The 12,515-nt window shown below is 39.1% G+C and overlaps 3 protein-coding genes and 1 pseudogene across 4 annotated transcripts; 3 read left to right on the plus strand and 1 right to left on the minus strand.

Moving 5' to 3' along the window:
- The first annotated feature begins 3,919 nt into the window (after positions 1-3,919).
- LOC131794411 (protein rolling stone) lies at positions 3,920-6,576 on the plus strand. 2 transcript variants are annotated; one of them, XM_059111933.2, is made up of 3 exons: positions 3,920-4,299; positions 4,779-5,330; positions 5,544-6,576. In XM_059111933.2, exons 1-3 carry the CDS (start codon positions 4,126-4,128, stop codon positions 5,607-5,609), a joined length of 792 nt encoding a protein of 263 aa, XP_058967916.2. In that variant the 5' UTR covers positions 3,920-4,125; the 3' UTR covers positions 5,610-6,576. The 2 variants fall into 2 exon arrangements, with proteins under 2 accessions (XP_058967916.2, XP_058967915.2); XM_059111932.2 differs by having other exon boundaries at positions 4,779-6,576.
- A 113-nt stretch (positions 6,577-6,689) lies between these two features.
- LOC131794395 (uncharacterized) lies at positions 6,690-8,058 on the plus strand (annotated as a pseudogene).
- A 47-nt stretch (positions 8,059-8,105) lies between these two features.
- LOC131794430 (mRNA export factor GLE1-like) lies at positions 8,106-10,026 on the minus strand. Its single transcript, XM_059111954.2, is given in 3 exon segments — positions 8,106-9,328; positions 9,756-9,814; positions 9,985-10,026. A coding segment is annotated over 1 exon segment (720 nt). The 5' UTR covers positions 9,295-9,328; positions 9,756-9,814; positions 9,985-10,026; the 3' UTR covers positions 8,106-8,574.
- A 100-nt stretch (positions 10,027-10,126) lies between these two features.
- LOC131794426 (uncharacterized) lies at positions 10,127-11,874 on the plus strand. Its single transcript, XM_059111952.2, has 2 exons — positions 10,127-10,301; positions 10,879-11,874. Exons 1-2 carry the CDS (start codon positions 10,197-10,199, stop codon positions 11,758-11,760), a joined length of 987 nt encoding a protein of 328 aa, XP_058967935.1. The 5' UTR covers positions 10,127-10,196; the 3' UTR covers positions 11,761-11,874.
- The last annotated feature ends 641 nt before the right edge of the window (positions 11,875-12,515 follow it).

Genomic DNA, 12,515 nt, shown 5'->3' on the forward strand with positions numbered 1-12,515 from the left:
ATGAGCACGATTACGTATATTTTTTTATCGAATAATTTCGGTGTTCAAATTATTCCCTTTAAAATGGAGAAATTAAATAAGGAAGTAATCGAAGGAAAAATAAGATATATCTTAGCGTGCACGAAGCCCGTTACTCGCAAATTATGTCCTTTTAAGCGACGACTCGATGCACGATTCTTTATGTCGAAGTCGTTTAATATTGGGCGATTTGTCCTCAAAATGTATATTAAAATTTTTACATTCGTTTGAGACCTTGTACCTATCAAGTGTTACTGTAAAAAGCCTTGCTTCTAGTTGACGCAAAATTTACTTTGAAGCTATGAAATGACGCGCGTGATTAGTGCCAATACAGGCATAAATTGGATAGGTTTGGCCCATTATATCTCTTAAACAAGCACGATAACCTATCTTTTTATTTTGTTTTTCTAAACAAGCATTGGAAGGGAACATTTAAAGAAAGTTGAAAAAAAATTGTTGGCTAATTTTTTTTTTTCTGAGGAGTCACCTTAAGAGCCAATGAGAACTGAGTCAAATTAAAAACAACTAGACTAACTAAAGCGCGGGAAAACGTGGGCGACCAAGGCGTGATTTTTTTTTAGTGTTGCTTCTGATCGGCTATAAGATGGGCACAGAGTGAATTGAAGATATACTGCATGGATTACTTTCAAAGACTGCTGTATTACAATAGATGTTTGATGAAAAACTTTTATATAACGCTTGGCATGACACTGGAATCAAATTTGATTAGAAACTTTTGACGACACATGCCGTTAACGGATGCAGTGTGTCAAAGCGAACGTAAATCGAGTCTTACAAGGGTAAAATGTATTCTTACAGAAATTTTGCAAGCTCAATATGTGAAGAAAACCGCAGAACTTTGCATGGTGCTTGATGATCGAGGGAAATTTTTTTGAGTCAAAAAATTTACCTGTCTCCCCCCCTTCATACTCTGTTAGCGACGACTGCCCCCCCCTCGTACCCCTGAAAACCATGTGATCCTCTCCAAAAATCCTCGACCCCTTCCCTCCCCCAGGCAATAAATAATTGAAATTCATACCTCAGGATATTATTTTTTGGCTATTCTAAAACTTTTCTGTCGATAGCTTGCCTTGATTGCTTCTCTGCATCAGCATCGAACGAGCTTATATCAATACCTTTGTTCTTTCCTTGCCTTTCATCGGTCATTGTTTTATTGGAAGACACTGGAATCAAGTTTGATGAGAAACTTTTGACGTCACATGCCGTTAACGGATGCAGTGTGTCAAAGCGAACGTAAATCGAGTCTAACAGAGGTAAAATGTATTCTTACAGAAATTTTATAAGCTCAATGTGTGAAGAAAACCGTAGAACTTTGCATGGTGCTTGATGATCGAGGGAAATACAGCATACACCATTCAGTTCGCACCTGCCCTCATCTGAGCTAACAAATGTTTCAACTACGTGTTGAAAATTTCTACAATTTTGAGGGACCGAGCATGATTAATTGCGTAAGGGAGTGGGACAGGGGTTTGAGGATTTTTTTTTGAGCCAAAAAATTTACCTGTTCCCCCCCCCCCCATACGCTCTGTAGTGTTCTTATGACCCCCCCATTAGCTTTTAATTTCCTAAAAGTCCCCCCTTCATACTCTGTTAGCGACGACTGCCCCCCCCCCCCTCGTACCCCTGAAAACCATGTGATCCCCTCCAAAAATCCTCGACCCCTTCCCTCCCCCAGGCAATAAATAATTGAAATTCATACCTCAGGATATTATTTTTTGGCTATTCAACACTTTTCTGTCGATAGCTTGCCTTGATTGCTTCTCTGCTTTAGCATCGAACGAGCTTATAGCAATACCTTTGTTCTTTCCTTGCCTTTCATCAGTCATTGTTTTATTGTTATGTGGATTACTTGATTGTTTTGTCTGCGGCATCGCTGTTGGCAGAGATCGTAATGAGATGTAGCTGAAAAGGACAAGATCAACAACTTGTCGTACGTCTAAAAGCGTCTTCAAGTTCAATGATGTTCAGCTGCCCGAATTTTTCGCAAAATGGAAATATCCGATAATAATTAAAAAAGTCCCCCCCCAAAAAAAAACGTACACGAACGGAGCAATTTGCCAGGAAACGGTCTGAGGGTCTGAACATTCGGTCTGCTAATAACAAACCTTTCCTAAATGTCAGCTCAGTTGATGAGCTAAATAAAAAGAAATATCTATTTGCGTTCGGTTTTTGTGTTTCGCGACCAGACTGTGTTGATTTTACAGGGAAATTAATCATCGCGTCTACAGCGATTTTTTATTTAGCACTGATGAACTTTTTTTTCCTTCTAAAAATTTTTATTTTGAGTAATTTGTTCGGTAGAACAGATCACATGATTTGTAATCCGGCAATAAACATTTGAAGTCTTCTTTGGAAGAACGTGTAATTAAAATTATTGCAACTCAGGGTTTTAATCACCGAGTAAGTCTCTTATTTTGAAAACAAACTTTGTCTTTCAACGAACACGATATAAAGAGAAACAGACACAATCAATAAAACCAAAGAGGATAATATTATCGGTTCATATCTCATCAAAAATTCTTGCCATCTTGTCCCTTGCGGGTTAACTTCTCTTTCGAGTGACTCTGGACGCGCATACACTGATATCTTCCGTCTGATTCTTGTTCCTTTTGTATCAAATGAACTATGTGCCTCTGGTCGTGAAATAGAATACGCTGCCTCCAAAGCCCCTTGGCAGTGAATTTCACCTTCTTGAAGTCCTCGAGATGATTTTCTGACAGAGAAAGTATTAATATTTTCTTCCCGTGATATTTGCCTCCCAGAACTGATTTTTCTTGACTTACAATTGCTACTGTCATCTTCTCTCGATGTTTTTCTTCCGAAGCGGGTCGATAGTCCGATTCGTCTTGCTGTAGCCGCCATAAATTTCTTATTTTCTCGTACGAATAAAAAAGTTACACGGTATAAGTCATCAGAAAAAAGATAAAAAATTATCTCCTTATGGATACTCAGTCTTCGGTAAACTCCGGATTCATGAAGTGAAGTGCTTCTTCGGCTCAGGTATCGGATTTGTTGTCAATTTTCAGTGAGCATCAATTTGTTCGCTGCGCCATGCAGTGTCAGTTGGAACAGTTAGGTGCTAACTGTGCAGTATAACTTGACACTCGAAAACAAAGCGACAAACTGATTTGGAACGGATCAAGGGGCCATAGTAGCGCTATACAGAGGAGCGGAGTGTTGTGATATTGAAATAATGCGAACGAAAAATAAATGATGATAACAAGAACAGACAAACAGGTGTTCATCGCTTATTTCTGACGTCATCAACGTCACCTGATTAGCATTTTTTTGAAACAGTGACCGTCACTTCAAATCTAACGTATTATATTATGGAGGAAAAAAAAGAAGGAACACTTGGCCTAGAACTTGGGATACAATTTCAATTTTTGCCTTCCGCGAAAAGCTTTTCGTTGTTTTATGCCATCCAGCAGGAGAATTAACCTGTCATGACTAGATTCCGGTTCTTAGATGTGCTATGTTGGCAAGCGTGGATTTTAAGATTAAGCCTATCAATCCTAATCTTACAAAACAGATAATTCATATCGTATCCATCTGCAATTTATAAATCTATAAGTTACTTCGTCTAAGCCAAAATATATTAAGCAAGGTTTGTTCCATTCTGATTTTGCCAAGCAGAAAATACTCAAAGATAAGGATGGTTTAAAACGCCATTTATATAGCGGTCCAGCCACCAAAAGAAGAGCTAAATATTCACAATTTCACAATTTTAAGGAGTCGTTTGAAACTGTCACGCTATCTTAATAGAAAACGCGATGTTAGATTGAATGATTTTGTATTTTGAACAGTATTTTAATGCAGTTTTTGCTTCCATAGAGTCCTATCAGCTAAGGTTCATGCATTGTAAACAGTGTGGAAACATTTATGAACTCCGCTCAGGCAGGAACAGAGAGCAACATCAGTAATTGTGGTTATTCTCGTTGTTCACATGTCTGTCACTAAAAGCATTTCATTGTGCATCACTGAACTTTCCTGACATTTTCAGCACGATGACATCGAGTTGACAAAAGTCCAAAAATAATCCGCCGACTCGTACCGAGTGACGTTAAGTTATGTTGTGTTACTTTGATGACGTCAAAGACTCGTCCAAAAAGGCTCATTACCATTCATTTCAGTTTCGGGTTTCAGGTTCATGAGCTTTTACGAATAAAACAAATCATGTGCCTATCTTTGAAAGACCAGTTTCGTCGTAGAAATCTATGGCCATGTGATGCAGATATCGCTGATTTTTCTTCGTCAATGGTAAGTTCATCATCAATAGCCGGTGCTGTACGTCTAGTTAATCGACATCTGATGCAGAATGACCTCTTGTTCTGATCTGCAGCTGAGTCACTTCTGAGACCTCGTGACTAACTTAAAGTAATTGGCAGATTTCCATCGTTGATTCAACAAGTTTGTAGATTTTCTGTACCACCTTCGGTCGTTTAAAATTTCAAATTAGACAATGGAAAATATACCTACTATGAAGTGGCTTGCAACAATTCTGTATCATGCCTCAAGTGACACGCTCCAGCTTAAGTTGGAAATAAGTAACTTCGCTCTCAATTAATAACATGGCAGCCATTTGATAGTCTCCTCATGTTAAGCTTGTCCGCTCTATGTTGTTTTAGTAGTCCCCTGTTTCTTTCCCACCTTTCATGAACTTCGTAACACACTTACACTTGTGTAAGTTTTTACGAGGCGCTTCACTTATTTTTTTGTTATAATTTTTCCTATCTTAGTGGCTAACCGGCCGCGCTTTTATTGTATACCGAGTGGTCCTGGCACTATACACTACAGCAATGACAGTACTTGCTGTGATTGAGAGGCAATACCAGGGTCTAAAATGGTTGATCTTCCTCACGAATTGGAGCTACACGTTCATTAATCTACATTTTGTCACTCAAGCGTTTCTTGTGTATTATTACCAAACGGTACAGCCCAACAGTAACGGAAGTGACAGTGACGGAAGTAACAGTGACGGAAGTAACAGTAACGGAAGTAACAGTAACGGAAGTAACATTAACGGAATGAACATTAAAGGAAGTAACAAAGAATACGAGGAAGAAAGTGAAAGCGATGATAACTCTGATGACGAACAATTCATATTCAGTGTCGAACCACAACTTCCATTAGCTTGCAAGGTATCATGGATCATTTGTGACATCGCTTCAAACATTGCCTTTCCAGTGACCGTGATGTTTTGGAGCCTAGTCTACAAACCTGGAGATTTTGACTTCGTAACGTTGAATTCGCACGCTCTGAACTCTGTGCTTATTGTTATCGACATCATGGTAAGCTCTATTCCGATCAAGTTATTGCACGTTATTTACCCAATCATATTCATCACTGTTTATATGATATTTTCCATTATTTACTGGGCCTGTGGGGGAACAAATCCATATGGCGAGCCGTACATCTACCCTGCTCTTGACTACAGTGGACATCCAAAGAGGGCTGCTGTAATTATTTGCTTGTTTCTTTTTGTTGGTAATGCAATGTCGCAGTTGCTTCTGTTTGGACTTTACGAGCTGCGCTTGAAGTTGAACCGCTCTTGGAATCGACTAATTTGAACAGTTAACCGGAAAAAAGAACCTGAATCGGAACTGGACATTTCTCCTTAATGGTTTTAGGCTTGTATTTTTTTGCCAAATTTCGGAGTGCCTTCGAATGCCAATAGATTCAACTTACGTGCTTTTTTTTCTTTCAACGCAAGCATTATGTCTTTTTGGTGTATTTGAACCTGTATTGAGCGGTCACATGCGGGGAGTGGCAGGGTGACCGCTTGATACAGAGCGACCGCCTGATACAAGTTCCACTGAATAGGGGTATTTTAAAATAAGGATAAAAATCGCCATCTTATGCCTTAATTGACTGGTAAATTTACAAAAACTCGCTTAAAAGTACTACTAAAACTGCTTTCTGAGATCTGAGAGATCTTAGAGATTTCGGAGTCTCCCCGACTCCGGTGACTCGTCTCATCTTCTCACGGGCGGAGAAACGCACGTCCTGTAGTACTATTAATGAGGTCTTGCTCGCAGGCTATGTATTGTTTTGTTCTATCTTACACTGTAATCAGTTTTTTTTTATTATAAAGAACTAATTAACGTCTGTTAGCATTAGTACCACTCTGTAAGAGATTTTATTTATCTCGCTGTGAGGGGGAGGGTTGGATGATCCCCACTACATGTTCCGTTTATCAAGTAGGCGTTGCCTCTTATTGATAGATTCATTCGATGACGAGAATCGTGATTGACTTTAATTCTACAAATTAATTTAAAAGCGTTAGGTTATTATGTTTAAAATCAGTTTTTCAGCAGAATCGAAATGAGAAAGAAGTTGTTTTTGTTATTATTTCTCTGTCTAAATCCGCTTACCTGGAGAATCTGCTAACTTGTAAAGTGACACTGTTGTAACGACCCGTCACAGAAGTAATTTCACATTGAAGTTTTTTAATTTTGCTATGAGATAAAGACCTGATTTGCGTTTGTTCTGATTGCAAATAATAAATGTATTCTTTTAGATCGAATAATTATTAAAGCTTGGCTTGATATTATGCGGTTTGTGGTGGTCATTTAAGCTAACCAGTTCCGAATAAGGAAACAATACAAACCCAATGATCTTCAGTACAAACCTCAATAGTCCGACACACAATGGCTCTGAGACGATGTAAACATTAGGGACCTTAAGATACCAGGACGGGAAGCCAGGACGGCGACGGTACTGGAAGAGTAAGACTGGGACGACTCTCGTCGTGCCCGCCAAAAACAAAATACTTAAGCGGGTATTGTTTTCGTGTACGACGGCGATCCCGATATTTTCGCTTTATAACAGCAATATCATCCTTTAAAGACGCTAGGAATCTTCTCTTGGAAAGCCATAACGATCGATGATGATGAATTTGTTTTGTTGTATGGAGGAAACTTTTCGAAGAATCCAGAATTTCCATACGAAGAGTACGAAATGTTCGACTTGGATACGATGGATGATACGGAATGCAAATCTGAATTTCGCTTCAGAAAAATGAAATTCCCCGATTAGCAGAATCATTGGATATTCCTGAAACATTTTTTTGCCAAGGCACAACAGCTCCTGGAATAGAAGGACTTTGTTTGCTGTTAAGGCGACTGACTTACCCTTGTCGCTACTCTGACTTGATACCTCGTTTCGGGCGACCAATACCAGAGCTGAGCATGATTTACAACATTGTTTTGTATCACATTTACAACACACATGGTCATAGAATAAGTCAGTGGAACAATACAATTCTAGATCTTGTGAGTCTGGAGAGGTATGCTGAAGCTATCCATAACAAAGGTGCAGCACTGGATAACTGTATAGGGTTCATAGATGGAACTGTGAGACTAATCTGTCGTCCCGGGGAATTACAAAGAGTCGTCTACAATGGTCACAAGCGGGTTCACGCACTAAAATTGCAATCATTTACCTTGCCTAATGGTATGATTGCAAATATGTACGGGCCTGTAGGTAAGTCTGTGGTTCAGAATATACCTCAAATAAAATTGTTGCTAAGTGTTCAAAACCCTTCATGTTTGTAATTTTGGGTTCTGACTATGAATTTGCCGTTTTGGTTTTCAATTTTATTGCAGAAGGAAGAAAACACGATGCCGGTATGTTGGCAGATTCCGGACTACTCAATGATCTACAGCGCTTTGCATTTTCTTCCACTGGTCAACCCATGTGCCTTTACGGTGACCCTGCCTACCCTCTTCGTATCCACCTGCAAGTTCCCTTCAGGAACGCAGTTCTAACTCCTGCCATGCAAGCCTTCAATTCCTCCATGAGTGCTGTGCGTGAATCGGTAGAATGGCTCTTTGGCGACATTGTGAACTATTTTAAATTTATGGATTTTCATAAGAATTTAAAAATTGGTCTAAGCTCCGTGGGGAAAACGTACATTTCAGTGCTCTATTTCGCAATGCCCTTAATTTCTTTAATGGAATTCAAACTTCAGAATTTTTTGATCTAGATCCCCCAACCCTTGAAGAGTATTTTGTATAGGATTTCACTTTATGACCATACTTTTTATTGATCAGTGCAAATTTTTATTGACTAAAATCAAAAATAGTTTTATATCACATGACTTCAAAGTTTAAAAGAGAGATGGAAATGTTAAATCCATATCATTTTAATACAACATCTGTCTTTCTTTCACAGGATTACTCCAGACAGATGTTTCAAATGTTTATCTAGATATGTGTGATGAACAACACAATATTTTCTTTGAAAATATTTAAAAGTGCAACCACTACAGTGCAACAACAACAGTACCATTTTGAAGTGATGATGTACAAATAAACTATATACCTTCACTGAGTGGCAGCAATTGTAAATTGTGTAAATTCAAGGTAGACTATTAAATTCTTTACTACTGTCTACGTAGCAAGTAACAAAAAAGCTTATCTGATTTATAAACAATAACAACAGCAAAACAGCTAAAAATTAAGTTTGTAAACCCAAATTTTGTTTGTGCTACCACCAATGCCCTTTTCGATTACAACATGGTGGTTACATATTTTATTTCTTCTCTACTAACTTAGAAACAAGGGCTAGCATCAAATCCTTTTGCTGTTTTGTCTGGATACTCATCAGAGCCTGAAAATCCTGCATCTGTCTTTGTTGCTGTTGCTGCTGATTTAGTATCATCTGCATGAAGTTATCTTGCTTCTTTGACTCAACCTCGAGCTGCTGTTTCCTCAACTCCAACTCCTGTTTTTGCATTTCCTGTGCCTGTTCATTTTTCTCTCTCAGAAAGCTCACTGTGTCGCTGCCGCTTGATCTTTTCTTCCTTTTTCTCCCATCGCTTTCACTCTCGTCTGCTTTCCTTTTCTGTGTTTGTCCAAGTCTTTCCATAGCCTTCTTTCGAACGCTCTCAACATTTTTCCTGTCTTCACTGTCCTTCGTTTTCTTCTGGTCATCAACAACCCTCTGCTCGGTCTCAGCTGCATCTTCTTTGTCAATTAATTCTTCTAATGCCATTTCAAATTCTTTCATATCAGTTTCGATTCCAATTTCTTTTTCTTCTCGTTTCAGTTTGTTTTTTCAGTTTTTTCAGTTTTTTTGTTCCTTTGAAAGGAGGTTGTAACGATCTCGGACTGCCCGCTTGTCAACTTTAAAGTAACCTTGCTGAATTTTTTTTAGGTTTTCGGCGACCTCTTTCCACTTAGTTCCTCTTGTCACTGTACCCTTTTTCGTCCCAGTAAAGGGATCTGCAACCAATATTTCTCTGCATAACATCTCGTCGTGTACAGTACTCCACACTATTGGCTTCCTGAAGATTATAATCAAAATCAATTCTTGAATAAAACGGAATATGTGAATCCGGACTGAAATGTTTAATTACAGTATAACTCAACAAGAGGTAAACAACAATAGGCCATTTTACAGTTGTGTACTTAGTTGCCAAGCCTTTTATTTGGAGTGAGGCTGAAGGTGACCTTGTTGTGATAGAGACCAGTATCTAGTTAGCATGATAACAAAGTAATTTGCAATTGAAAAACAACAAGGTTTGTATCATAACAAGGTCACCCTTAGACTCATTCCTGTTCAAAGGCTTAGCAACCAAGCACACAACTGTAAAATGGACTATTATCGAGTTGTCTAAATTTTATTTAACATCAATTTATCCTTCTATTTTTTCTCTCTAATCGATTTGAACACTTGATTAGTATAAGAATTCTTCAATTTTTAATACTTACACTGATTTACTTTTCCTCGCAGTAGTTAACGTTTGCGCGGGAGCATCTATGGATGGCGACTGAAACAAACAAATACACAATGAATACATTTATAAATATCTTTTCCTTTTGAAGTCATTTACAACAAAAACACCAAAAATATGATGTTTATAAACATCCCCATCAGTATATCTGGAAATGGAATCAACTACAACGTTTTTCATGTCAAAACAAGATGCAAAATACTCACGTTCTCGTACGACGGCGAAACTCGCTAAATGGCGTCCTCGACGAGACCACGACGGCAAACACGCGAGAGAGGAGCTCTCGTGTGCATGCTTGCTAATGCAAATTTACCTCCGGTAGCCGTCCCTATTGCGTGACAGAAAATGACTGAACCGTTGATGATTGAATGCTTGTGACAAAAACTCGTGACTCTCATGGAACGATCAGTTTAACAGCATGCGGTCGTCGATGTCGCTTACAATGGATGTGTTCACAAGAGAGTTTCGTCTACGGAATTTCAGGTTGAGTTACCCCAATGGCAGAGTCTTCGCTGAATCGCCGGTGAGGATGTTTGGGTGAACTGTTTACGTTCGTATATTCATAGATTTTCCTTTTGCGAGTCATTGTAAAGCGGAAAATATTATCAGTAATATATGCTCGTTGTACCGGATAAAATTTACTCCGTTAAACTATGCCGAAAGAAAAGGGCAGAGGTAAATATGCCGGTTAAAATTAGTGTTCGTACTTGTCGCTGACAAAGGGAACGTGTTAAAGCATATTACTTTGGGGTTGCAATTGCTTTGTGAATCTTAAAATCATAAAACTTACGAGTCTTAAACAAGCCCAAGCATTTTTTGATGTTACAGCTAAATTAAGAGGCAGTTAAGGCAGAAGTTATTGCGGAAGAACGGCTTTTTCAATCTTATCGTTCAGGCTTAGCACCGAACCAAATGCCCGTCACGTATTCTTTTTATAGTCTGTTGAACAGGCCCTGACGCATGGAAAGGCACGAGCGTGACAGGCCACGTATTGTATACCGCCGTCGCACTTGTCTCCCGTCAAGCGAATTTGCATTAGAGCGACGGCCACTTGACTCGAAAATTGAAAAATAAACCTGAGTTGTTTCCTGTTTCCACAGTGGCTCCCTGTATCATGTGTTGTAGGATATCGACTCTTGGTTACCCTGTACTGCGCTAGCTGGATAATCTACAGTGTTATCAGAGACAACACTTGGAAATGGCTCATTTACCTAACAGACTGGTCTTTTCTGTGCGTGACTACTTACTTTGTGTGCAGCACTCTTACTTCTCTTATATATTGGGCACATCATCATGGTAAACTTATGGATAATGAATCAGGGCATGCGTGCACTCCAGAGGAACAAACGTCTTCACAGAGAGATCCTTATTCACATACCACACGTGTGACTCCTGAATCAAGTGACTCAGGGGATGGTTCGCAGCAAGAACAGTATTATGACTCTTATGAGGATACTGAACAAATCGAAGCATCGGCACAAGCTCAAGATATTGATGAAAGTGAGATTCCATTGGTTGTTGTAACCGTAGATTATTGCCAAACATGGTATCACAAAGTCACGTGGCTGTTTTACATCATCGCTGCAAACATTGCGCCTGTTGTAACAGTAGTGTTCTGGAGTTTTTTATATTCAGGAGGCGCTGTTCATGAAATAGATATAGCTTTTCATGCAATGAACTCGGTTTTTATGTTGATAGAAACTTGTCTTAGTTCAATTCCCGTATGTCTTTTCCATGTGGTTTACGCTGAGCTGTATGGAATTATATACGTTATATTTACAGTGGTGTATTGGCAGAGTGGTGGCACTGACACCAATGGCGAAGACCACATTTATCCACTCCTAGATTATGGGCATAAACCATATATTACTGCTCTAGCAATCACTGTCATTGCACTAGTTGGGCTTCCTTTGGCTCAGTTGTGGAATTTCGGAATGTTTACACTGCGGTGTCATTTTAACAGGATGAGAAGTCGTCAATAATCGAACAGTAGAAACTCTGTATTTCCATCCAGAACAAATAAATTATAGGTTTTTATGTTCCTGCATTGAGGTAGACTGGTATCCAAAGTTTGCATCTTTGATTAAATCGCGACGTTGACAGAAATATTTTCTTGTGTAGTATCTTGCGGTTTAGTATTCTTGTTTTGTATCTCGTCCAAAGCTCTGCACACCTACAGGGTTAAAAGGTGAGGGATTCTGCACACAGGGGTCAAATGTCTGCCCATGTCCTAAACAGTGGCGTGTTTTCGGGCTGCCAAAACCAAGTTGTTTCGCGCTAGTTATAAACTAGCACACAAACTAGTAAGTCACGGTGTTTTGGAAGCGTAAAGCTGTTTTGGTAATACTAAAAACAAACGGACTGGATCACGGATCATGCCAAATACGAAGTGACTAAGCGTCCTGCGGCCGGACACGGTCTTAAAATAACCAAACGTCCGTCAGTCCGATATTTTCCCATATTTCTCTTCGAAATCCAAAAAATATTTAAACGACAATGTTCAAATTTTATTTAAAATCTTCAAGCGCTTCCAGGCAGCCAAAAATTTCGAACTTGATGTTTTTCGCTAACCCTGTATACAGCGAGCGAAGCCATCTAAGTGCTTGACACTTTCAATGGAACGGCCGGACACGGTCCTTAAATAACTCCGTATTTCTATTTGAAATACCCCAATTTTCCCTGAATAATTTTCTACCTTTATTTAGAATCCTCAAGCGCTTCAAGAAAGTGGAAAAGT

The sequence above is a fragment of the Pocillopora verrucosa genome, chromosome 11 (genome assembly GCF_036669915.1).
Source record: "Pocillopora verrucosa isolate sample1 chromosome 11, ASM3666991v2, whole genome shotgun sequence".
In the NCBI taxonomy this organism is placed as follows: Eukaryota; Metazoa; Cnidaria; class Anthozoa; order Scleractinia; family Pocilloporidae; genus Pocillopora; species Pocillopora verrucosa.

What these genes read in the sequence shown, in the direction of transcription:
- LOC131794411 (XM_059111932.2), top strand. Translation starts at nt 4,126, where the DNA reads ATGACGTCAAAGACTCGTCCAAAAAGGCTCATTACCATTCATTTCAGT. An exon ending in CTGATTTTTCTTCGTCAATG is followed by an intron (nt 4,300 to 4,778) that starts GTAAGTTCATCA and finishes TTCCTATCTTAG; the next exon opens with TGGCTAACCGGCCGCGCTTT.
- LOC131794426 (XM_059111952.2), top strand. Translation starts at nt 10,197, where the DNA reads ATGCGGTCGTCGATGTCGCTTACAATGGATGTGTTCACAAGAGAGTTT. An exon ending in GAGTCTTCGCTGAATCGCCG is followed by an intron (nt 10,302 to 10,878) that starts GTGAGGATGTTT and finishes CTGTTTCCACAG; the next exon opens with TGGCTCCCTGTATCATGTGT.